Source organism: Drosophila pseudoobscura, chromosome X, assembly GCF_009870125.1.
Source record: "Drosophila pseudoobscura strain MV-25-SWS-2005 chromosome X, UCI_Dpse_MV25, whole genome shotgun sequence".
NCBI lineage: Eukaryota > Metazoa > Arthropoda > Insecta > Diptera > Drosophilidae > Drosophila > Drosophila pseudoobscura.
Window position 1 is genome coordinate 57,331,131 of NC_046683.1, and position 27,748 is coordinate 57,358,878.

Here is a 27,748-nt window from a genome sequence, read left to right on the forward strand (position 1 = left end):
CTGGAGGCTGGAGGAAGCTGAAAGCTGCATTCGAGGCTTAACGATGGTTGAATGACTTTTCGAAACGGAAGGGAAATTAGTAAGTATTTCCTCCGTTGGGGAATTATTAGGGGTATGCAGAGGGTTTTTTCCCGGCACTGAATTGAATTGTTCTTCAAATGCACAAAGGGCTTAAATGGGCAACAGAGATGATCAATTTATGGTAATAAAATGCCTACGTTTCTCAGGAATATTTGGGGGATTTTAATGAGGGATACATATTCCGATACATCGCCCTCTATTGCCCTCCGATTGCTCTATCTTTCCCAACAGAGAAGCCTTCGATCACTCAAAGACGACTCTCAATTCCATCCCTAATTGCGATGGGCTTTTCTTTTTCGATTGGTGGCCACCACTCAGATGCTGTCATGTTTTGCCAAAATCCACATTTCCCAATAGCAAAAAACGTGTGCTTTGGCTCTGGTTTTTAATTGCTCTTTCACCTTCCCCCGAACAACAACAACAAAACCTCAGGGCATACACCAACGCCATCCCCATACCCATCCTCCTTCTCATTCTCATCATCATTCGAATGATTCGTTTGGTATCTCGTGGCCATGCTACGAGTATCGACAACGGTACACCATCACTCGCCGAGTGGGCAGGCATGGCCTGACATGGCACTTGGCCGTTGGCCGTTGGCCATTGGCCATTGGAGAGTGGCGAGTGGAGAGTAGAGATTAACGCCCGTTTCCGGTAGTTAAACATTTTTGGCCAAATGAGGCAAACGAATCTGGTTCCCTAGGAGGGAGCCCGAGTACCAGTACCTGTACAGTGGAGAGTGGAGTACCCGAACGCGTACAAAGTGGAGGCGGTGGTGGTGGAGGCCACAACTCGAGTGGAGGGGGGCAATGGGTGTGGGTGTGGGCGTGGGCGTATGGGTCAGTCTGCTGTGGGAAAAACGTGTTGAAAATCCATTCAGTTTTTCGGTTTTTGGGTTCTGTTTTGGTTTTGTTTTTGTTTTGGGTTGTTAACTTTAATGCCACAATCAAAACCATCGATAAATGAGAAGAATGGGAATGGTGCTTGTTTCGTTCGGTTCTCCCCCTAGGTAAAAGCACGTTGATTGGAAGTGCTGGTAGTTATGCTACCAATTATCGTATAGTTTGATGCTCAACAAGACAAGATTTTGTTTGGAATTTTTTCGAATTTTTCGTCTAATTTTATGGTTTAGAATGTTTTGGTTTTTAGGGGAATGTTTTGCTGGTTTTCTGGGGGGATGGCAGGGACCTATGGTATAGGGTACTCTCAGAGAAAAAAGCCTTAAAAAAACAAACTAAATATATTTGCCCAAACCTGCTTTCTCCTACATATGAAAATTTCTGATTTAAATAGACATATTTCATAAGTAAATAAAATATTTTTCACATAAAAATTAATTATTTGAATTTTATGATTTAATATATTTCCTATTAATTTACTTTATTAAGTTAAGTCTTAAGTTTTGTATATGATTAGAAGCACTTTTAAATTAAATGTATGCTTAAATCGTAGTAAATTATATTTAGTTTCTCGATTTTTGTATTTAAGAACCGAATATCTAATTTAGTATTGGTTGCCAACTGCCTTGTGGTCCAAAATATATCTAATATATGGTTAAATGCACATCAAAAAATCTAATATGGAGTGAATTTTTGATTAAAATCAATGAGCGCATTCACCCGCACATTTTAATCAGGGATCAGTGATGGATTTCCGACGATAGTGCTGGTGAATGCACATGATTAGTGATTTGGATGCATAAATTCATGCATCAGATATTCAGAAATGGAGCGTAAAAATAGTACGCTCCATTTTCTTTATACATGATCCATTTCGCGTGGGCTTAGATATATCGATAGCTGCACTAAATCGATAAGAGAAAAGAAATAAACAGCAAAAGGTGACTGTTTTTTTGCGGGAATCGCGAGGTTTCAAGGCCAATATCGATAAGTTCTGAGCCGATTATATTAACGATGGCGCGATAGTTACATGATGGATGAAACCCGATCATTGATGCATGATACAAAAGGTATGAATCATTAAACTGTATCATGTATAATGATGGAGGATACATGATGGATGATGCATGATACATTGTGCTGTTGAACGTTCGATTTTCATGGAAATACAAATAAATATTGTAGAACTTATAGGGTAAATGATTCCATATCGAATATATTCTAGAAACATATATATATCTATATGCTCGGAGGCAAGACCCCTGCACACTCGCCTCGCCCGCTTGCTCCAATGCGAGCACGAGTACGAAATATAACAGGGCGATAGATATTGTATATAACGATAGATGGAATACAAATCTTTCTGGATCTATGGCTATTTCTCTTGTTTTTATTGCTTTTGAATACCCTTTGGCATTCATTTGAAATGACAATCAATAGCTGGCACACAATATGTCATACTCATTTCAAGGTTATAATTCCATCACTTTCCCTACATCCCTCTAAATACACATATCTCTCTCTCTCTCTCTCTCTCTCTCTTTCTGCATGTATATCTCTTTATCTCTCTTCCGTTCGGTGTCTCGTGTAATGCTCATTAAAAGTCCTCCTCCTCCTCCTCCCGGTCCCTGCCGCATTGGAATTTGGGTCATAAATAAATTTTCAATTTTCATTGTGACTGACACCTAGACATAACCCATTATGCACTCTCTCTCTGTCTCTCCCTCTGTCTCTTTCTGTACACACATCAAAGTTCCATTCCATACCATACCATTCCGTTACGACAATTACTCGTAAATAGATTTGTCGACGAGGTTGTGGCAGTGGGGCAGCGACGCAACGGGGCACTGGCAGGGAGGGCGGCGGCAGTGGGGCATAAATCACTTTTCTCAGTTCCTCTGTTTCCTAAATTTCGTGTTTAATTGATTTTACACCTACACGTAGACGGGGCGGTGGGGTGGCAGGGTGGCAGGGTGGGAGGGTGGTCTAAAAGCTTAACCAAATGGCCTTGTTTTTTCTCCTGTTTTTTCCACGTGACAAAAGGCACAAACATTACATGCACGTGATACTAATGACCAGGGGGGGGGGGGGCGTTTGGGGGTGGGTACAGGTATTCTAAAGGGGTTAGGAGGAGGGGCTTGCACTGTAAGTATGACTTGGCATTTTTCACAGTTGACACACTTTCCCATGCCCATGCCCCTGCCCCTGCCCCTGCCCCTCGGGGAGTGAAACGATCAAAGTGTTACTTTTTTTTTTTGAGCTTCAGATATTGATCCCCACTTTCGATCGGGTTCAAAAGTGAACCTTTGTTGTTTATTTTTTGGGTTAAGGGAATTGGAATTCGAGCCGTAGATGATCGCATTTGTACGTTAAATGATCTTTGGTTCCAGAGTACCATGGAATATTTCTATGAAGTACTTTAATGGCGAAGCGACATGTTGATTGATGGGCAGAAGAGTGAAAGAGAGAAGGAAAGGGCCCCTACGAGTATGGTATATCTGAAATCAATGAAAGAGGCAGGACCCTCAAGAAAATATCATCTAGATGATCATCTTTTTGTAGGAAGGCATCTAAACTTAGAGATAGAGAAACTTACTCGAGAATGACCCACGATAAAGGAAGAATAAGTGGAAGGAATCATAGCACTTCTGAAAAATGTATCATCCAAGAAGAGTCTAAAGAAAGAATCACTCAAAAGAGAGCAAAGATCTGGTAAAGTAACATCTTTGAGTAGAGATCTCTAAAAGAGAGGAATGTTCTCTAGAAAAAGAACATCACATACTTTCCTTGAAGAGCTCCCATCTAAAACAGAGGAATATTTCTAAGAAATTATGCCCCAAAAGAAAGTTGGATTAAAACTGTCGGGAAAGGCGTGGTAAAGCACCAAGAACCGGGGAAAACCTCCTCTATAGTTAGCTCTCAAGTTATCCAACCACTTAGCCATAGAGAATCCAAATACCCAAGGACCTTCCTCAACTGCTCAGCGCATCATTATGTTTCTCCCTCAACCGTCAATCGTTAACCGTCAACCGACAATCGTCATGATCATTATGCTCATCATTATTACTCCGTACAGCAGCGGCAAGCTGTTCGTCTTACGATTATTATGAGTATTTCCATTTCCATTATACGACCCGAAGAGCGAGGGCATTCCATCGAGTGAGTCGTCGCATAAAAGTCGTATACGACCCGCAAGTTGAAGCTCTTGGAGCCAAACCATATGGTCCCCCTTGGAGGAGGAGGGCTGTAAATCTTTTATCAAATCAGCTAAATCTGCCACGCCTCTAATTAAGTGTGTACTCGAGAGAGAAGGTGGCAGGCAGGATCTGGCATGGAGGGGCGGGCGGGGGGCTAGGTACTTAAAGTCCAACTTCAATTTTCTGTTTTGGCTTCCCTTGGGGAGGGAGTATGCTCCGTCTCTTTTATGGAAGCATCTAAAAGCGATTTTTATGGCATATTTAAAATTGCATTTAAATTTTCTGGGCGTAACCGAATGGGAGGCAATGGCAGTGGCATGGGGCAGAGTGGTAGCTGGTGGTGGTTGTGGCTGGAAGGTGGATTGGTGGGGGAGGTGGAGGTGGGATTGAGTCCACACGCATTTGAATATTATAATTGTGGAGTTTTGCAGTCATCGTCTGAATGATTCTTTGTCTTTGGCTTTTCCGGGGTTAGAGCACACCTCAAAACACCTCTCTCTCTCCCTCTCCCTCTCACTCTCCGCATGCTGCATGCCACATCGGCCCTCTCCCTTCATCCTCCTTTCTATGCCGTATATTTTATGCCGCTAACAATCTCATTAAAATTTTATGCGTATGCGTCTGATGGCAGGAGTCGGGAGTCTGGCCACATTCCTTCTACAGCCTTCGGCTGCCACACCCCCCCTCTCTTAGGAAACCCCCGCCCTGTTCAGCCTAGAGTAAAGGTGATAATGGGAGGCATAGGCATGGTGGATGGGATGGAATGGGCTGTGAGGGCCGACTCTCGCTCGCTCCATGGAAGGTGGAAGGTGGCAGGTGGCGGGGAATCATCTTTGGCGAGGCGTCTAAATTGCTACAATTACGTTTAAAATGTGTGCCGAAGATGGAGCAGAAGGCTGGCGGAAGGAGAGGCAGACGAAGCAGTTATAGAAGCGAAGGAACACAAAAAAAGAGCTGTAGAAAAAAGGCAAAAAAGTGTAAGAAGAGCTGAAGGAATAGGCTGAGCAAAAAAAAAAGGAGAAACCAAAGATTTTGAGGCACTAGTAAACGCGTATCTTTGATAGCAGAGTATTAGATACACTTTCTGATCTATGATTTATTCTTAGGGCTACCGATTCCCTAGACATTTTTTGGGTAATTTTTCCAACAAGTTCTTCATATAAGGAATGGTTTTTCTAGTGGCAGCTTTAAGACATAGTAATGTATGATTGAGGCAGTAAAAATAGATAGATCTATACTTTTATGAGTCGCAAACATCCTCTGGAAGGGTACAAAAAGTTAAGAACCAACTAGAACCCATAGCGACCTTCGAATAATTGCCATCATTTATGCCTTTAGGCACAAGTTCTGCTCTATTATATCCTCCTAGCTCCTTAGATACCCCTGCCACACTCCCCATCCCCCCCCTGTAATTGATATCTAGCGTATGGCCACCACCCCAACCCCTCCTACTGATTTCTCTCAACAAAAATTTAATTTTATGCAAAAATATCTAGATATGTATTTGTTTTTTTTTCTGTTTTTCAGGGGGGCCTGCCCCCAAAGAGGGGCATTAATTAACACATGTCTGAGCGCAAAAAATTATTTGTATTTATTTTGCAAATGTTTTACAATGCGGACACGCCCACACACGGGGCAGCACGGCACAACCCGCCCCTCACCGCCACGCGAAAGGCGGGAGAAATGGTAGGAAAATTTCATGATTCGTCGGTCGGTGGAAATATTCTTCTAGAAAATGAAAGAATGCTGCACATGTTCTTTCGCTCTTTTCTCATTTATGTGTGTATTTTTTTTTGTGTTTTTTAATTTTTTTTTTTTTTTTTTTTGGCTGCATTTTCGAGGTGGCGCCGTAGTCCGCGTCGCCGTTTGTTGCGCCTTAATTGCCAAATGGTTCAAGGCCGCATCGGCATAGGAATCGGCATCGGCAACGGCATCGGCGTTGTCTCTGCGGCATTAGTGGCATCGCCAAAGTGGATTTCGCTGTAGATGCCACAACAACAACTGCAACAACAGCAACAAAAACAAAAATGTTGCAAACAGAGGCTGACAGAACAAGGAGGCCTATAAGCGGACATCTGTCTGGTCACCTTATTGGACAACTCAGGCGTTAAGTGGGTCAATGGACACGGGGGTAGGCCTCATTCGATTGGAATAGAAACGAATACAGAGCGAATACAATGAATAGAGGGTATCAGAGGTGATCTAAAGCCTCTGTAAGCCCCATCAAACACACACATGAAACCAGTCGGAACTCCAGTCAGGACTCGAAATCGATGGCTCACTTCCTTTTGGCCATTTATCAAACCGCTTCGAAACCGTGCAAAATCGTGGACTCCACAATCTCTACCTTGATTCATGGCCAAAAAATTATTTCTGCTCTATTTGATGCATTCACTTAACTCCGAATCCTAATGCCCCCCCGCGTGCCCCATTCCCAAGCCGCACTTCAATTCGGTTGATTCCACCTCTGGAGGACCCCATTCCCCGCTCGACTCTGAACCGGATTCAATAACAAATGATTTCCTTTTTGGCCGCAATTCTCATTGATTTTCTTCCACTATGGAAAACTCTTTCTTTTCCGACTCGTCGCAGCTCATTTTGCTAAATGAAAAACGCTGGAGCGTTGCTGCTTATTTTCGTTGGGCAGCAGCCAAAAGCAAGTGGCCTTCTGTTCCTGATCCTTTAGCAGGACCCGCACCCGTACCCGTACCCCCGAGGATTGCTCGGCAAAAAAAACCGAAACAAAGCATACAAAAAAATCTGAAATAAAAAGAAAGCGGCTGGTAAACGAGCAACGAAGTTCTTGATACCCTTTTTGCATCGAATTTCGAGGCATTTCTGTTTTGCAAACCCATTAGAACACTTGAAAATTGGTTCGATCTACGAATAGTACAATTTTCTGCACTAAAAATACATTTAAATTCCAAATTTCAGACATAAGGAACTCGTTTTTAGATAGAAAAAAAGAGTTAGGGATGATAAAGGATGATCCAGAGCATATATCCCGCCTTTTGGAGCCAAAAATGTATCCCCCTCTTGATGGCGAACCCCTTCCCATAGTCCACATGCCCCATCCATGGGATATTCTACTTTAGAAATCCGAAAAAAGCGAAACAAATGCACGACAAATGAAATAAAATGTGTGAATGTTAAAGGAGTGTGGGGGCATGAGGCGACATGTGCTTGCATGTCGCAATCGCAATCGTCTTCAACATCCTGACCCCCCCCTGCCCGCCCTGCCCAGTGCCCCCTTTTGGCACAAGGCGAAAATGTCGTTCAAGGATTTGTTGTGGAAAATTTCTTATGAAATCGAAACAATTTGCAATAATGTATCTTATGTCAATGCACGCGTAGACGGTCACGCCTTGCCCCCCCCCACTCCCTGCCTCACTTGGGGTCTAGGGAATTACATTATATGTATCCCGGGGTCCAGCACTCGGGCGAGGGCGAGGGAGAGGGGGTTGGGCTGAAAGCTGAGTGGTTTCTCTCGTGGCAGGGTCTTTGGGGTTATTTCTGTTGCACGCAATGTCAACATCATGGACTGCAATTCAATTTCCTGCGACAGCGAGGGGGGTTTCTTTTCTCTCCTTTTTCTTTGCTTACAAAAGTCATTGGCAGCAGGCAGACAGCCTTTGGACCAGGTCCATGGTCCATGGTCCTTGCTGTTAATCGATTGAAGGGTTTTCGGTTTACGGTTTCTTCAGCTTCTAAAAAAAAGATAAAGATCAGGCATAGATGGAGCTAGGTTTCAATCTTCATTCTGCAGGGACTTTAATCAAAATTGAACAAGGCTGAAACCCAAATACAAGAAGGAAAACCTTTAGCCAGAATCAAGGGGTGGCTACTCCTAAAACAAACATCTTTTTTAGCTCCTAAATTTCTAGATAAATATTAAGATCATCCCCCAAACTTCTTCAAACTTCCTCAGAGTCTTGCAAGTATTCAATAAATTGAATTTGTTCAATTTCAAAGATTAAACTTGTGACAGGGCTGTGGAAACGGGGGACGGGGGACGGGGGACATGGTCGACACCCAATTCTTTGACATGAAATAAAATGCCAGAACGGAGTGGAGTGGAGTGGAGCAGTCGACCGGTCAAGACACATAATCGGCTGGGTTGTGGCACTGCCACTCTGCTCTACATGATTTACATTTTTTGTCAATAGAAAATTCTATTTTATGTTTGGACTTTGCTTAACAGTTGTACAACCCAGCCACCCCCCCTCCGCCTCGAGAAAAGGGAGAGAGAGTGTCATAAAAGATTGGGTACCCTGGTAATGCCTGGGAATGTATTTCCCTAAGGGTATTCCCATTAAAGGAACTTCTTTATGGAAATATAATCAAGCTTTTCGTACATTTCCTAAAAGATATACATAGGTCCTCGAATCTGTTGCTAATCGCAGATAAACCAATAGTCTCCTTAGCATCTTTCAGATCGAACCTTTCAACGTTTTCTAGGGTATTATCCGTAACAGCCATAAGCCCTGTCTCTCTCTCTTGTCTCTGTCCCTGTCTCATGCTGCATCTCCACTTCTCGTTGTGTGTGTGTGTGTGTGTGTGCCGACGCGTCTGTTGCTACAAGCTACAAGGATCATGTCCTTGTTAACACGCCATAAAAGCTGTCAAAACATGTACGGAGTATATGTCGATAAGTCCGGGGTTCAAGCCACCCAAAAGTCGAGTGTCAAATGGGCGAGAATGCCCCCAAATGGGGCACACACACACACACAGTGCAGCCCAGCCCAGCCCATGGGGACATTACTTGGCTTTGATTCCGAAAGGAAGTAAAAGTCCGAACAAGAAATACTTTTGGGCCGCGCCAAACCAATTGCCAGTTTATTACTTACAATTTATTGGAAAGGACAAAAACACCACACAGTGGGGCAAGCTGTGGGGGGGAAGACTGGCGGGGTGTACTGGGGGCTAAAGAACTGTGACTCCCACAGAGCCGTAAAAAGTCTATATAAATAAATACAAATAAAAGCAAATAGATGGCGAAACATACAACAAAATATGTATTCATGCGGCCAGGACATGGATGCTGCTTGTTGAGGATGGAGGATACTCGTAGAATAATAAAAAAATACACACACACACACACACACAAAATATAAAAGAAATCTCCATTGGAGAGGACAAGGCAAAGAAAAAAGGGTTGATTGGGGTAATGGGGCAACTAAAAAGCACTGAAAGAAATCTATTTTCCAATGAGTTTTCAGCTTGAACTTTTTTGTAGAGATCTTGAGACTCTTAAAGACTGCCTGGGAGATCTTTTAATCACATGTTCTTCCATGGAACTTCCTCGTTTTTCTTTGATCTCCGATCTCCGTGCATTTTCGCTCAGTGGCCGCTTGAAGAGTGGTTTGACCAAACAAACGACAGATGATTCTGGCATTTCTTATCCAAGAGGGAAAAGGGGTGTCCCATAAATTACGGCCCCCCTTGCCCCTTTCGGCCATATACAATTTTTATTTCTCTTTTGTAAATCATATTAAACGAATTACGATGAATTATGGCCCACAATCCATATGTGACTCTTGCTTTACAAGAGCGAAAGAAGGGGTATGCCACAAGAGTAAGTAGAGGGGTGGATGGGAGGGGTGGAAGGTGTTTTCGGGGAGCACTGCAGCATTATTATTTTTATTTATTTATTTCGCATTTATTTATGCCATTTAAATATTTTAAATGATGCTATTTTTCACATTTTATTACCAATTTTATTTGCCACACGAGTAAGCAATGACCAAGGGCTTCGGGCCCCACCCCCACTCCCCACTACCCCCCGTCCCGTTCCGTCTGGTCTCGTTTCGTCTGGGAAAGTGCAGTGCATTTATTATAGTAATCTATATGTGAAAGATATATAATTATATATGTTTGCTATTTGTTTTAATGGCGCAAAAAACCTGAGTGAGTGCCAAGCGCAAAAAAAACTTTTGCCTGAAGCATTTATTTATGATACCCTGCAAGTGGAGGGTATGATGATTTGACAGAGCATATTTATCATTAGTAGAGAAGATATGGTCCCTTATTGGAGCTTATTTGGATCTATTTAGGGTATAGGCCGAAATCGAAGTCGAAAGAATCATTCGAAAAACAAGTATAATTTTATTGTTTGTAAAGATATTCCAATGAAACTTTAGATATGACACTGTCATGTGTTTTTACAGATTTTAACCAAAAATTATTAAGATCGGATCTCTATATATCAATCTTAGAGATCAAAACTTTGAACGTCGAATAGAGGCGTATATCCCATGAAATATGTTTCTTCTAGGGTATCTTAAGAGCCTATTCATTCATTTCGCAGCCTGCTTACATTTTTGTGCATTTTTTTTCGTAAGTTGTGTACTGTTTTTATTAATTTTAGTGTTCCTCTTGCGGCTCATTTGCTCGCAAGACACCGGGGCTATGGCTGCGGCTGCGGCTCTGCGGCTGTGGCTGTGGCTGACATTTAATTACTTTTCTCGACTTTGACTGTTGTTTTTGTATTTTGCATTTCGCTAAGTGCACTTTAGATGAGTCGCGAGAGAGGCGTGTGGAGCGGAGGAAGGGTGTACTGTCATGTACAGAGGTCAATGGAGGCATAATTACCTGACGGACGGACTCCGCCGACTTTACCGGCAATCGACCGACCGACCGACAGACCCACCGACCGACCAACCGACCGACCGACCGACTGTTTGCTGTTAATATTTCGTTGACTTTTGGGCCGTGCCACATTAACATTTTAATGCGGGACTGAAGCGGCGGCACGTGTGCGTCGTCTGCCCCGAAGAGAGCGGACTCGGCTCAGACTCGAGCGGCAGACTCACATAAATTAAGTCGCGTGGACAACGCTGCGTATGAGCGATGAGCGTCGAAACGGGGCAAATTTCATCAGCCCCCCCCCCCCCCCTCCCATGGACAGGGTCACCGAAAGATCATTGCCAACCTCTAGAATATATATCTTTCGCTGCGGTTTAATGAGCGCTGAACTTCGTAAATGGATCCGTAAATGGATTTGTTGAGGTAATTACAGGGTATCTCTATGATGGGATTTCTTTGAAAACCGAATGAATGCCTGCAATTAGCTTGTAAACTGCAGACTGCAGACAGAGGGGCACTGCCGCATCACGCGTCACACATGAAACAGGGCAAAGAATAATTTGATCCTTCCCACCCTCACCACCTGCCTGCCTATTTTGATCCCTAAAATCACATAATAATCGCGGATTATTTCCGACTAAATCCTTAAGAAAACATTTGTAACCGTATGCCGGGAACAATGGTCTGTAATTGATACGATTATCGGGCCGTACAAATTCCACAGCACTGCCGACACTTATCGCATCCGCTATGATATCGATGTTTGTGCAATAGCCACGATTTTCTCGGAACCATAAACATAAACATTAACCGGAATGCAAGCGCAAAAGCGGTCTAATTCTATGAAGTCCATGGGCAGGGGTATGTTTTCCATAGAGTTTCATTGAAGCAACACGAAGACCAACTTCGCACCCTTGGAATGGTTCGGGGGAAGTACCGGCTTACCGCATGTCAAGTGATTGCTGATTGGGTCTGAGTCTACACTCTTATATGCCATCATCTGTGTTTGTCTTTCTCGAGAACGAAGTGATATACAGTGTAGATATAGAAGGATAGATTTAGATCGTGAGCTGGATACTTGATTAAAGAGTGTAGCTTTGATGATCGGTAAAGATATAATCGATGTAGAAAATCTCATATTTGAAGCTCTATAACATATCGTTCCAGCGATTGGCTGTCACTCATTTCCCCCCCTGCAATCATTATGAAACACTTCCTTCCCTTGACTACACGTCTCTATCATTTCATTTATTTAAAACATTGTTTTGCTTCCAGTTTTGCCTGGGCTGCACTTTGAACATTATCATAATCTACCCGGTACTCGCATTGACGTCAATTTGTATTTGTTTTTCGAAATGCGAATAACGCGAATGCGAGAGGAGGCAAAGGGTTGCGGGTTGGGGGTTGCTGGTTGGGGGGTTGGGGTTGTTGGGTCGTTTGTTGATCTTTCGTATAATTTGTTTATGTGCTTTACAAAATTAACTTTTAATCTATTTTTATATATGTACATACAACTACCGAGTATCATCACACAATGATGCGAAATAATTCGCCAATTTTGTGACTCTCTCTCTCTCTTGGCCTCGAGCCGATTCGCGGAATTCATTTATCAGAATCAAAGATTTTTGGTTGCCATTTCGTATTGTATCTTCTGCTGTCTATTCTGCTCCGTTCCGTTCGGTTCCATTCGGTTGCTGGTTATTTATCTGGGGAGCAAGAGAGAAAGAGCAGGAGAGAGAGTGTGTGGTGTGGTGTGGTGTGGTGTGGCACATGTTTTGATTATTTTGTATGAAAATTAAAATGCGTTTGCTTGTAATTAGCCCGAAAGGAGGAGAGTCAGTGTCAGATGGCACGCTTTTCCTGGAAACGTTCGCTCATTGCCATTTCGGGAGATTGTTCCACAGCGATGATGATTGCTCCCTCCCTCCCCTGCATTGGTGATGAGGTAATCTTTTTCTTTTTTGGCAGCTCCATTCAATCAGTCAGCCAATTACTCAATTTGATTTTGCAATTAACAGTTGTGCCTCTGTTCTCTCTCTCTCTCCAAGAGGCTCTTTGCCGCTGACTCAGCAAAGGAATTCCAATTGTACTCATTCTGCACTGAGGGATTTCTTGCGCTATCTTTTGGTACCCTTGGTGGCATGTGTTCTGGGTGTTCTCAAAAAAAAAAAACAGCTGTCGGAAGTGTTTTGATTATGGCTTGAACAACAATTAGTAATACTCCACAAAAAACGATAAGCAAATTTCTTCAGCTTCAATCTGAAACATGTGCATGGAGAGCTGTTTTTGGGCTACAACTGCATTTTGATTACTGATTTCTGAGTAAACTCACAAAAACAGCTGTCGGTGGATTGCAAATGGCAATCATTCTGTGATTTTCTATGATTTTCGGATTAAAGTACAGTTGTGCGTTCAAAAAAACATATTTTGCAAGGATTTATCAAGAGTTTTCACTAATTATGCCTACAATTACCATTAAATTGATTAAGAAGCAATCAATTTTTTTTCATGCATCGATAAATCCTCGATAAGTAGCTGATTAATCGATAGCATCAGTCATTTAATTGGTGCAAAAGTACAGTTTACACACAGCAAGGTGCCATTCCATCTGCTGCATTTGACTAATTTGATTCCCTGATTTAAGCGATTTTTATATATTTATTCCTCTGGATAAAGCCATCCCATCCATCCATCTGCCTGTTGACCGCAATTCGATATGGAACGCATATTTTCGGAATATATTTCGAGCTCGAAAAACAGAACATTCATCTTGCTCAAATGGCAGACGAATGGGTATTTATTTTTATACGACAAACGAATTGTTTTTAAAATAATATTGAAATGTGCAATGCAATTCCCGAATGGTGTGACATAAATCAATTCTGGGCTAATTAAAAACATGTTAATTGCGCCAAACTGCCTGTATTTACTGTCGAATATACTCGTGAATATATATTTGTATGTATTCATTCACAAATCGGCCAGAGAGACGGAGAGAAAGCAGAGGAGTCGTCCAAGCGGGACGCATAAATTAAGGCCGAAAAAAACACACACACACAATTTGATAAATGCGTGCGAGGATGTTGATTTTGAAATAAATAACTTGTGACATACGAAGCGAATGTATCTTGCAGATACAGATACCTGTTTGACCTTCGTGCTCATTATGAATTCGCATGCAAATTAGCAAAGTAAAACAGACACAGAGAAAAACACAAAACAAACAGCCGATAACCAAGATAAATTGAAGCAAAATTCATGCAGAAGGTTGTATACCTCCGAAACTGAAAATCCGGCTTCCAAAACAACAAATCCGAAGACTGCATTTCCAAAATGCACTTGCTAATGAAGTTTAACATATTTTGTTGTGCATCTATACGATGCATGTACCGAATGCGCCAGCGAAAGATACAGCGAAGCGCAAACAAAGATAAAGTAGTTTTCAAAACAAATCGTGGAACAATAACACACTTTTCTATGGCTATATCGTATTCTTTTTCTAGTTCAACGAGCGCATCGAACGGGGCCAACAATTCTCAAATTGAAAGCCATATCGTGACGCTGACAGTGACGTGGTAGTCGTAGATCTTTGACGTCAGCTAATGAATGGATTCCGAGAAACGAACTCCATAGTTGAGGCCATCGGAGGAGCGATAGGGTTATAAATAGACCCATATTATGTTTACCACTTGCATAAATAGCAGACGCAGAGGCTTGACCCGTTTGGAATGAACTTAATAAGTTTGACAGGTGCTTGGGGTTGAGATTAGGTTGGGGTCACCATTAACTTGGGTACCGATTACCTATGATACAATGCTATTGTATGACTGTTGTTGCACAAAACTACTTGGTTAAGTCATAAGAGTAGAATTAAAAAGTTTTTGTAGGTTTTATTTAAAAGGTTAACTCATTGTCGGGCTTACCAATTTTGAAATTTCTGTAAATAGCTCAGGCTTTTGTAGATTTACAAGATAAAATACTAGCATTTGAGATTTCTTATGATTCTACAGTAAAATTAATGCAATTAAAATATTGTAACTGATAAAAACACTTTATGTCGGGGTCACCACTTTCTGTAATCCCTAAAATATTCACCCCCCCTCCAAGTCAAACCTGGTCTTAAAACAACCATAAGTCTCCTAAATTTCTATATATTTATGAAAACACAACTCTAACTATTGTTTAAGCATTTTCACACATTGTCGAGGTCGCCCGTCTACTCGTGTATCACAATTACCATGCACCAATTCGACTGCAGAGACATAATTAGCACGTTTCTGGCTGTTCCTATGGCAAGACCGACCCCCCGAATGAAATGCAATTCATCAGAGAGAATTCTTTTGCAGCAACATCAGACACCCGACAGACCTATGCAAAAGAGAAACAGAGCAGACCAGAGAGCGACATTGTTGATATATGATAATCGCCTTGGTGCATGTTTTCTTGGGTCCAGTTTTTCTGTGTTCTGAATATACGAGTAGTACACGGAGAAGGTAGACATAAGGTAATCACGCGGAGGACCCGTTAATTTGACTTTGGCTCCGAAAAATTGGGGAATACTTGTTCTGACGGGTTATTTTTAGAATTTATTTGCGGATTGTTATATGGGCATAAACACGGCGCAGGCACTTAAAATGATAATTAGACATGACTACTCGTAGATTGAGTGACAAATCATTTGCGAAGTTCCTTGAACCAACAGAAAGACAGATAAAGTGTGACTGGAGATCTGTATAATCTGTATTTCTGTCGTTCTGTATATCGGTATATCTGTGTTAAGGTCAAGGCAAATGATAATTGAATCTTGTCAGGAATAGATTGTATGTTCTTTAATAAATAAGACTTTAATGGGAGAACTTTTTTACGATTTGGGCAAGAGTTTGGGTTCCTTGAACTGTTTGGGGGAAGATAAAGCTGTTTGAATAATGCTCGGGGCTTGAGTTCAGGGTTAACGTTGGTAATAAAGACAGGATGGGAATAAGGACAGGTATTCTCATCGTTTTCTATGGTTAAAATTCCATAGTACGTACGAACTGTTAAATATCTCCTTTACCCTTGAAATCATTTATATTTCCTGTGAATGCATAAACGTGAATGCATATACATACATACATATCTCCTTCCACGCTCGCATAACCCCCATAATCCCAATGATTTAATATTATTGAAATCCGATATACAACAAATATCGAAACAAATTACGGAAACAGCAACAATTCGTTCTCTTATTTTGTTATTAATGTTTGCATTTGGGTTAAGAAATTATTCGAAGACAGAGAACAGGGCGCCAGGGTTGTCATTCTGCTTGTGAGTGTTGGCTGCCTTTTCTCACACTCACACTCACACACTCATATACATACATGCACACATTTGTGTTAATTTGTAATTTTTGTTGTTGTTTCTGCTGTACTTGAGGAATTCTTTGCTGTTGTTTCTGCATTATTTATACGAAATTTTATCGTTGTTTTTGTTGCTGCTGTCGAATCGCTGACGGACTTTTTTTTCGCCGATGTGGTGTTAGGGTAAAATTTTTGTTTCTGTTTCGTCTCTCATTGTCAGTCGACGGTGGCATTCTGTGTTTTGATTACGCAAATTAAAAGCGTCTAGACAGGGCAGACGAGCGGAGAGGGGGTCCGGCAAAGGGATTGGGATTGCCAGAGGCAGACATCATGACCGACTGACCGACGCGTTATGCAATCGCATTAAGAATTATTATGTTTGGAATAAGTAACGTGTACAAACCGCCGTGGGTGCGGTGTGGATTACATTCTTATATAAAAAGTCATTGGCTCTTCAAAAGCATTTTTGAGGCTTGCATATGTGGCAACAGCGTGGCCGCAGGGTTTACTTGGAATTCGCAACGTTTGCGGCAATGAAATACAAGCAAAACAAACAAACTAGAAACTAAAGCTGTTGATTCGGCAAGTTTGATACAAATTTTGCAGTTTATGTTAATTCTCTTACATACCATTTGAAATCTTTGGTCCACATTCAAATTTAAATTCAAATTCAAAATCGATAAGTGGATGACACCGGCTATCGCTCAATTAGGCACGTGCCCAGACTATCGCACATGTGCAGGATATCGATATGGCCATTGCGCCATCCCGTAATCTCGTTGCGCAGCTTTGATTCGACGCGTTTTTTTTAATCTGCATTTTTCCGAGCAATCCGTCTATAAATTTTCCTGAAACATACGAAATAATATATATTAGTGTTGGCTTTAATAGTATTTCGGGTTATAAAATGGTCGTGTGGGTGCTTCTTGACTATTTCGACCTCCCACACTTTTTGCTGATCAAATTTTTTATTTTGTTTGTTTATTATTTGCTCTGGGAACTGTCAGCACAGGGTTAAGTGGATCAGGACATTTGGCGCGACCCCAAACGGCATCCGTTTACTGACCGTCCTTCGAACTGTGGAGGGCAGTGCACGCAGGCTCCACTGGGATTACCAGGTCAATGTACATGCTGCCTCGCGCGTTTTCCTATTGCAGCAGGCACGCGCGGGCTGTGTTGATCCCGCCCCCCTCTTGCAATCTTAGGGGTCCAGCCACGCGCTGTTTTTTCCTTGCATCTCCGCGCGTTCTCCTTTGTCTTGCAGCCACGCGCGTGATTTTCTATTGTTCCCCCCCGCACGCCTCCACGCGCCATTTTTGCAGTGCTAGTGCTGCAGTCCCGCACTTGATCTTCTGGTGCTACGCGATATACGCGGATATATTGTTAAATTTAGCGCACGAATCGTTGTAGAATACTGGAGAGTAGGCTCCTACCCGCGCGTGTGTGAAGTGTGTGTTTAGTGGAGAGTTGTGACGCAGCTCTAGAAGTGCATATACATACATATGTATGTACATATGTATGCATGTGAAAGGCAGCGTAGAGCCATCCCTCGTGCCTATTTTGGAGAGAAGCCCAGTGTTTGATTTGGAGAAAATTGGTGCAGCTGCGTCACGTGTTTCTATAGTGGAGACTACCACAAATTTCCACGCTCCTATTTATCTGCTGTTGCGGAGAGTAACTGTTCTTCGCTCAGTGGTCCCCCTCGCACGTGCCTATAGTGGGCAGTGGTGGGAAGGAGAAGGAGATGGATGGACACAGCAACAGCAGCCGCACTTCATTATAAGCCGAGCATATGCCCTGCTCACCCACTCTCCACCCCTTGGTCGGGATAATTGAATATGGTACGATGATAATTTCATTTTACGCTTTATAAACACAAACTGCACATTTTAATGTTCTTCTCATACTTTCTCTGGCTCTGGCTCTCGCTCCCGCTTCTTTTCCCCTCTCTCTTGGCAGGGTCTATTAATGCGCTTAACACAAAAGCTGCTGCTGCTGCTGCTGTTCTGATGCTGATGATGATGGGCCACAATCCAAGTAAGCCATAGTTTGTGGAGGACGAAAAGGGAAAGGAGCAATGCGACTGCGACTGACACTGGTCTGGAAGTGGGACTAGCAGAGGCGGACATGGATAAGGGACAACAACTGGAGTGGTCATTGGGGGGTACCAGGGGGCAGCAGAAACGTTATCCATCTGGACGAGCGTAGGAAGGCCGACCCTCATTGCGATGGCCACTGCCATGGTCGGGGAAAATTCATCGCATAAATCATAAATATCGATTGCCAATTATCGCCCAATTGGCCATCCCACGCAAATATCCCCGCGGGAGAGTAGGCAATTCAAAGAGAGCGAAAGTCTGCAAAGGGTTTGAGGGACAGAAAGAGACGGCAGCATTGAACTGCGATTGCGGTCAAGGGAGATGGCAACAGATGGAGAGACAAAATATCAGCTTCTATTAAAGGAATGTTGGTGTAAGGTGCAGATCCACCTCTCTCACTCTCTCTCTTTCTGCAGTGCAATATAGCTTTACCTCACCCCTCTATTTATATGTTTTTCAGAGGGACCGTACCTTTGGTCATGGAAGAAAGGGATAGATAATGCGAGCGAATATCACAGACAAGGAAGAGAGGAAACACACTGCATACGCATGTATGTACATATATTAATACAAGGTAAGGCATTTTTGCTTTCACGAAATTCACTCAAGGAAGACAGGAAAACCCAGACAGACGGCGGGAGCCCCCGCCCGAAATTAACCTTCAATTGAAGCGCTATCTGGTTTTACGACTACGAATATTAGTCACAATTTGCGTTCCATTCGAATTCGTTGTAATTATTTACATCGAAGATTGCGTTGACGAGACAGACAGACAGCCAGACTTTACTCCGAAGGCAAATACTTTGGCGGGGACTTACAATTTCCATGAACAACGCCGACAGCGACGGACGGCGGACGGCGGACAGACAGACAGACAACGACGATGCCTTGAATGCCAAAGTGGCGACGGCGACGGCGACAACCCGTATACCTACGACAACTGTCAGTTTTGTGTATAATCTATATCTGTGGGATTGTTGTTTCTTGCAAATTGTTGTTTTTATATTTTGTTCTTGTTGCTGTTGTTGTTGTGTTTTTGTTTTGTGTTGCCGTGTATTGTTGTTGTGGAGCGTCTGAGAAGCGCCTTATCAGCGGCGCCTCCAGAAAATATGTCACACGTACGCGTCAAATTTTCTCAGAAAAAATAAACCGCAAAATAAGCATGATATGCCGCCAGATATGAGGCGGCAGCATAGGCAGTCGCAGCCGCAGCCGCAGCCGCAGCCCCCATGGGTCTGTATCTTTTTCGATTATGCGAAAAACACCCAGTCTAACTCAGGGACTCTCCAGGGACCCAGTAATTTGAATGAGCTTTTGACTTGTGAATAATATAATTCTATATATTTTCTAGGTATTATTCAATAACAGATTCGTTTGATAAGGATCCCGATTCTATAAAAAAGGTAAGGTCAAGATCCAAAGATCTATTTTTGTATATATTGCTGAATAATTGTTTCAATTCCATACAATATCAGGCGGATGATCAACAGATCGAAGAACATCTCTTAGAATATTACTGGTAAGTTCTAGCCATAACTGAAGTGGATGTTTTTCCGAGCAATAACTCCATATATGTATTGCTCTCTTAAATGCAATCCTTAAATGGACAATCCATGCACGCTCAACTATTATAAATTCACAATAATGTGTTATCGCCTCCAAATTCCAAATTTCAATTTATGATATTTTTTTTGTTGTTTTTTTTTTTGGCAAAACAAAACCATAAACTTGTTTGCTTTGCATTCGGAAAAGGGGATGCCCCCAGAAATAAAATAAATATAGAAAAACCAGGAAAAATAAAAAAAACCTTCATGCGCACACGCACACTGGGACTTATATATAAATACATACATACATACATACGAGTGTACATGTGCTTGTACGTAAGATTTTTATTGCATTTGATGAACATTTAATTTTGATTTAATTTTTAATGATGCCACAGCATGCACTGTCCTCCCTGCCGCCCTGCCGACCTGCCCCCGTGTATATATCTCTGTTATTATTTTATTATTTGTACGGATTGAGATACGTGATAATCGGTGATTATTGCCCCATTACTGCGGCCACCCACACCGCGGCGTCAGCGGGTTGGGGCGAGGGGTGGGAGGCCCACCAATAACAATGACAAACGATGTTCATATTATAGTATATATTATTGTTTATATAGATTTATTTTCCAATGCTGTCTGGTGTATGTGTTTTCGCGGTTTCATATACACTTTCGGACGGGGTATGGCGATAAGGAAATCCAATATATTCCAACAAAACTTACATATAATGTCATTATGAACATTATAATCAACGAATCATTGAAATCGCTCCATAATATACTGACTTCTCATGGGTATTGTAGGATGGTATGAAAAACTCTGTATCCCCAAGATACATCTGAAAGTGTATCTTTGGCTTCGTTTTTAGATTCTATTGCTCTTTTATTGCAGTTGCATTTCGCAAATTGCCATGCGGCTTTTTTTTTTATTTATTTATTTATTTTTTGTTTAAATTTTAATGATGGCCAGAGATGCAGCCCTCGAAGCCCCCAATCCCCCCTCCCCCACCCAATCACACGACAAATAAACAAATTAACTCTAAAAATCATTGAATTTGCAGTTGCATCGTGTGTTCGTGTGTAATGCCGATTGTTTAATGTAATTGTTTTGTTTATCAGTGTTGCAAATATCCCCCCAACGATGGGGCACAAGGGAGGTGTTTCCTGGGGAGATGCCGTGTTGCCAGCAAAATGCAGCAGTAATAAATAATAGCATCAATAAATAGAATAATTATGGGGGAATTTCGGCAGGAGAATCAAATAAATGTTTATTTTAATCTTTAACCCCTTTAAAGGTCAATTCTACGAAGTAATCAATGCGATTAATGGTCCAAATATTTACTCAAAATCTCATTTGACCATCAATCGCTGGTCTCCGATCATTCGTTCTAATGAAATTTCCAGATTCTAGATAGTTTAATATTTATAGAATTTTCGTTCATCAATTTCAGAGAAACCAAATGAAAACGAATGATTATACTGCGAATAAAGTGAGTGAGTGAGTGGACAGCAGGGGCGGGGACCTGCTGCTGGTTCTGGTCTAGTCTTTCCGATAAGATATGGCAGAACTATTCTTGTAAAATGAGTTTCACTTTTCCTTTAAATTCGTTGGGGTTTTTTTTTGTTTATTTTCCCCCTCCTCGACCTTGTACTTTGCACAATTACTTCATAGATTTCACAATAATAATAGAAGCCACAGCTAGAGCAAGAGCAACAAACGAAGCTACTAGTATAACGACAATGTCATCATTCTGTGGCACTCATCGACGGAACAGCCAGTTGCCTCGGCGTTTCGTTTGGTTAATTATTTAGTTATTTATTAATCGACGCACGCCAAAAGCATGCACAGGGCACGGGAGCAATTAAACGATTGTCAACAATACAATTTATGAATATTTTTGTTTTTTATTATTATTATATAAAATTCTATTCAAAGTCAGTACAGCCCAATCGCATGCACAGTGGAGATGCCTATCAGCCTCAAGGGGAAACGTATTACATGGATTGCCCTCAAGATTATTGTTTGGATTAAAGCCACAAAAATACTTTGGTCTCCACACATGCCAGCCACAAAGCGTACTACCACTATATAAAGACCCACCGATCGTTCTGAATGATCTGTCTATAGTTTCTGTTTCAAACAACCAACACGTTGCCGGTTGCTGTTTTCGATATGAAACTGCCAGTTCTTCTTTGGATTTCGCTGGCTCTGCTAATGGTGAGCGTTTTTTTTTATAGTGGGTTCAAGAGGTGACTCCTGGGAGCGACCGAGGTGGGCTGCTGCAAGACGCGTCGGACGAAAAGGGAATACCACTTGTTCGATTCGGATTGTTTTCATTTAAGTTCATATCGTCTATAACTCGTTCTTTGGGGAAACCTCAAACTATCCCCATATCCCCATCTAACATATTCTAATGATATTTCTTCCACAAAATTAGAGCATGGCTGCAGCTCAAGGGCCTGCCGAGGCGGCCCAGGCGGGCATCGGTGCGGCAGCTGGAGCTGGCGCACAGATCGGAGCCCAAGCCGGTGGTGGGGCAGACGCAGCCGAAGGCATGGGCGTGGGCATGGACGCGGGTGTCGGAGGTGGAGCCGGAGCCGGAGCCGGTGCCGGAGCAAAGGGAGGAGCCGGAGTTGGCGGTGGCGGTGGCGGCGGTGCCAAAGGCCGACGCTAGAGGCGGCGGCACTTCCGTTTGAAATACCATTTGGCTTTTGCTGTTTGTTTAGGGCACGCACTTGTGCGTCGCACTTGCCCCGTAACACTCTTGACTCCCTGTGGCACTCACACTTACACTCGCACACTCACAGTTGGTGGCACTCGTAACCCCCTTTTCACACTCTCATACAGACACAATCGGAGTGGCGCCAGTTTTTACGAAGGAAAGATTGGTGAGATTGGAGGCGCTCAGTGTCATAATTGATTTGAAATTGCGTGGAGTCGCGTCGCCCCACTGCCCCATGCCCCCCCTCCCCCCCTAAAATGCTGGAACGTACAACTCACGATTCCACGAATCGGCGCACTTCAAATGCCGCACTTTTGGCAGCTTAAATTCCATTTAATGCCATTTTTATGAAATACACCTTCAAAATGTATCTATCTGACGATTGTATCTGTATCTGTATCTACAAACGCTGTCGCTGTCGCTGTTGCTGCCTTCAAGGCAGGCCACAGAAATAGAAAACTCATCAGCAAATGTTAAAAATATCAACAGAATTTCCACATAAATCAAGTGATCAATAAATAAATAAAAATATGGCAAACACCGGTCCCCCCCCTACCCGCTACCCCGTCCCCCTCTCCCACCCCACTGCACACCGCACAGCAGTAGAACCCGCAGTATTGTGAAATATAGCAAATAATAAATAAAATGAACAAAAAAAAAGAGCGAAAAAGTCATCGCAGTGGCCTGTGGCCGTTGTATTATTTTTGCACAATCATCGAAAGCTGATTGTTTACACTAGGGAGTCGGTGAGGGGTGGTGCGGGTGCGGGAGTAGCAGGGGGTGTGGGCTGGTTTTTTTTTGGGTGGTTTTTTATGAGCGCAAACACTGGGAATGCTCATCGATTGGAATTTCGCAAAAAATATCGAAAAGATATCGAGGGAAATTTAACGGAAATTTCAGTTGATTTTTGAACACTAAAGATGGGAATTGAAGGGAATAAGGGTATGTCTGAAGAGAGCTGAACCATATTGCGATATAATATTTTAATATCTTATGGGTTTTCTTCCGCTTCTCATAACGTGCCCCCTAGCCCCCACCTCGCTGCTGCGTTTGAACTTGAGAGGCGAGACAGAACTTTGCCTGCGATTGGCAGTGTCCTTGACATAAGCCATGGCTCATGCACCTGTCCCATCACCCGGCTGCCACTGACACGCCTTAGATAAGATTTCTTTTACTGTCAGCCCACGTTTCGGAGCCGTTCCCCGTGCCCCGTGCCCCTCTGCACCTCTCTATACCTTTGGAGCTGTCTCCTGGAGTGATTATGCCAACATTGCTTGTGCTTGTGCTTGTGCCTCTGCAACTCTGCTGTCCCGCCGCCCCTCTCTGCCTCGAATGAACTTGAAACGAGTCACGTGCGAGGCGCCAATGTGGCGATATAATTGCCAATATAATCGCTGCCGCGCACTGATAAACATTTCGTGCATTACGTACGTGGTACAGTGGGGCCAAACACTGCCGCCACAGATCCCAATGGCTATGAAAGCAGAGATTTTTGGATCTACTAAAAAAGAAGATTAGCTTTCATAGTTTCCTTTAAAAGAAAGTGGACTTATTCCTTATATTGTTCCACTTAAGACCCCAATAGATCGGTGGCTTACCAACCATCGTAGAACCAAAGATTCCCACAGGTCTTGGATTTCACTTCGAAATTGATAGAAGAAATTTTGGAGTTTTTGGTTCTGAATCCTTAAGGATTCCATGAGTATTTCTAGCATTACCACTATTCGATGCCCCTGCCTTGCAAAGGTCTCAAAAACTACTAGAAAACTTTTTTTTTTTGGCAATACTTCCATGAAATGTTCGTGGGGTTGTTCTTTCAGGCATTCCTCATAGTAAAGACAGTGTTTTTGTCCCCTTTTCATTCATATTTTTAACACAACTCTGCACCACTGTCTCCAGTCTTCGCGGGACTCGCGTGTGTGTGGTCTCTGAACTCTGAACCCCGGACTGTGGCTTTATGTTTATTTGCAGTTGGAATATTGGAGCACTTTGCCTGGCCAGGTGTCTGCCTGCCACAGTTATGGGCGCTGTTCTGCGAACCATCCACTCGTAACTCGTAACTGGTAACTCGACACTCGACCCTCGACCATAGAGGCCCGTCCCGCGTGTAATTCCAGTGGCATTTGCCCATTAAAATTGATCAACTGCTAAGATTTCCAGTGGCAGAATTTCCAGAGAGACTCGCTTGCACTCAATGTTCCCACAATTTGCAATTGGCGCTTGATTTATGCACGTTTCCTATTTATGCAAATTGAATTTTCATGAGATACATATAGAGGATATATGTATAAGTATGCTTCCCAGCAACGATGGGGCTATGGCCAGCCCCATTGAACAGGAGACATTATCCAGTCGAGCCCTCCGTGCGGTCATAAGATACGGGTATGGGTATTCCGCACTTTCAGTAGCTCGTCGCTCGTAAATCATTCACAAATCGCATTCACGTGAGGCTCAGTGAGTACTCACATGTGGCGGCAGGGGCCTCCTTATCGCGACCGGATGACCCATATACATATGTATATATAAATACATATATTATATAAGATATACATATGTATGAAAAGTCATTAGCTTTTGTCTAATCTCTGGGCTCTGGCGTCCCTGGCGCACAAAAATGCGCATTAGAAACATTAGGAAATTGCGTTTTGCACCTCAGCCACGAGATACCCGATGAATACCCATGAATATGCCCATGAATACCATCTAAAACTCGTAGAATCATTGAAATCAATATAATGATGATATCTGCAAATATTTTTTAAGGCAATTCCCAAATTAATAGGCAAATATTAGCATTTGCTTAATTAGTTTTCAACTAATTAACAACCTAAATGACTTTAGCATACAGAAAATATACAGAAAGAGAGAGAGGGAGGAAGGAACTGTCGGAAGGGCGGTAAGGGCAGGCGGGACTGGGTGTTGCAGGAAATGCTGGGGGTGATTGGTGGGCGGGTTGGGTGGTTGGGTGGAAATTGCATTAGCCGCAAGCGTGACTCTGGCAAATGAAAACAGATGTGCGAAAAAAACGTGGAAAATCCCCTACAATTAAATGGAATTCGAATTCTAAGGAATATACATTTTTCTAATCTCTCAAGAAAGCCACGATTACAGAATACGTTTCTTGTATGAATTGGATGCTATACAAATTTTGATGTCTGCCTCCAGCGACTAGCTCTGTTTAGACCAATATTTGGATTGCAGTCGTTTATCGATGATAAGTAATCGATTTTGCTTTTCTGAAGGGGTAACATTTGTTTCTTCGATGCCAAAGATGCAGATGCTGTTCAAAAAGGATGTAATTTCTGTTTAAAATCGAATAAAAAAACATGCATTAAATTGGATGATTATCGAGACATTTATCGTTGATCGATAATAGCTCTTCTGAAGAGGGAACATTTGTTCTTTCGATGTCAAAGTTACAAAGATACTGTTCAAAAGAGATGTAATTTCAATCAGTTATCGATTTATATCGATATTATCGTGATTTTTATGATATAATACCTTATATGTTATATTGTGAGATCTCTATGCCAAACACTAATAGATCACATAGAGTATACCCAGAATTCCATTCATTAAATGATCATTGATCGCCTCTTCTGAAAGCCACAATATATTATACAATAAGTGGAAAGTCTATAGTACATTCGTAAGAACATTCATTGATTATGTGATTTCGACGATCCCAAGTGAACTCCTAACTGATTTTCGTATGCCCAAAGTCGACACTTGTCATACTAATCGAGTGCTAACATCTCTATACACTGTTTTGATAATTAAACAAACAAACAGACAATTATGCATGCATATTTACAGTTCCTACTGTAGTTCCTACTGTAGTACTGGCATTATGCATCGAAAAGGTGCTGGGCGGGCAATATGCGCCATTGGGAATTACGCATTCGATTTGCTAATTGCCACACGAGTGCCAAGTGCCACATAGTGCTATATATAGAAGCCCACCCGAAAGCGGCTGAAACTGCGTACTATTTTGGATGGAGATGGAGGTGGAGGTGTATCCCCTCTCCGGACTGCCACTGATTAAACGTTAAAATGTGCATCGACTATCGATAATGATTCGCGCCGTGTGTGTGTGTGTGTGTGTGTGCGTGTGTGGCGGCTGTAAAACTACGCAATTGATGAGTGGAGTGTAAATGGGAACGTAAACGACGTCGTACATCGTCATCATTATACGTAGTACGTACCACGCGGCCCAGGCGATACGCTATTTGTATCTGTCAGATACTCTCGCCCGTACTCGCTCGCTGTTTGATTTATGAACTGCAAATGCGACAATTACTGTTACTTTCGCGATGCATGTATTTATTCTTTTGATTGTGTTTTTGTTTTTTTTCCTTTTTTCTCTGCTCAATTGAGTCTGAAAATCGTTAAAATATCTGTCATTGCCGCTTGCATAATTAATAAGTAAAATGCAAATCGGACATAAACCTTTCGTATACAGTATACAGTATCTCAAGCGGCATTCAGATACAGTATCTCTAATTACGAAATTCAATTTCTGCCAATGGATCAAAATGCTGCAAAGAAGCCAGCGGGTCGCTGCCACTGAAGTCGAGTGTCGAAAATACTCGAAAGATCTAATGTGAAATTGTGTTAGAATTTGTTTTATGTGTGTGTGTGTGTGGTTTTTTGTCTATGAAGACTTGGGTGTACCTTTTAATCTCCTTAAAGTGAGTGAAAGTTAGTGGAACATTTTGAAGTTTTATCTACCAAAAAATGGTTGTAATTTTAATGATTTTTCTGCCAAAAATCATCACCATATCCTTGGAACCGTAGATGCTATGGTAGATATATGTAGAGGTATCCAACTTGAGTGTCAAATACAATATGCCCCAACGTAATCGATGGGATCGGCAAGAGGTATGGACAGAAGACAGATTGGTCTCAAGTCTAGACTCCACTTCACTCTCCACTCCACTCCACTCCACTATGCGATGCGATGCGGTCGAGCGATGCCAATTAACATTACAGCTACGATTCGTATAGATTCGTACGAGTACATATGGAAACTTCAATTTGTGTGCAATTGAAGAACGGATACGCGGCTTTTGCTTTCTGGTTGTGCGCCTTATAAATAGACCTCTCAATATTTATTTTTGGCCACTCTTCAGCGTATCGTATCGTATCGTATCGTATCGTTGTACTCTATGTACTCTCGTACTCGTCGCGCCTTCGCCGAACGCTTTGATGTGTATTTTTAGACATTTGGGCAACCAAATGAAATGCTTGAAATCATTTTCAAAGCTAAGTGG

The 27,748-nt window shown here is 42.3% G+C and overlaps 1 protein-coding gene and 1 long non-coding RNA gene across 2 annotated transcripts; both read left to right on the forward strand.

Annotated features, from left to right (window-relative positions):
• The first annotated feature begins 16,566 nt into the window (after positions 1-16,566).
• Positions 16,567-19,988, forward strand: LOC26532758 (uncharacterized). The gene is made up of 5 exons (XR_004470483.1): positions 16,567-17,942; positions 18,061-18,138; positions 18,661-18,774; positions 19,552-19,603; positions 19,676-19,988. It is a non-coding gene; the product is annotated as an uncharacterized lncRNA (long non-coding RNA).
• A 1,870-nt stretch (positions 19,989-21,858) lies between these two features.
• LOC6899963 (glycine-rich protein 5) lies at positions 21,859-22,849 on the forward strand. Its single transcript, XM_002135295.3, has 2 exons — positions 21,859-21,970; positions 22,191-22,849. Exons 1-2 carry the CDS (start codon positions 21,926-21,928, stop codon positions 22,425-22,427), a joined length of 282 nt encoding a protein of 93 aa, XP_002135331.2. The 5' UTR covers positions 21,859-21,925; the 3' UTR covers positions 22,428-22,849.
• Positions 22,850-27,748: the final 4,899 nt, after the last annotated feature.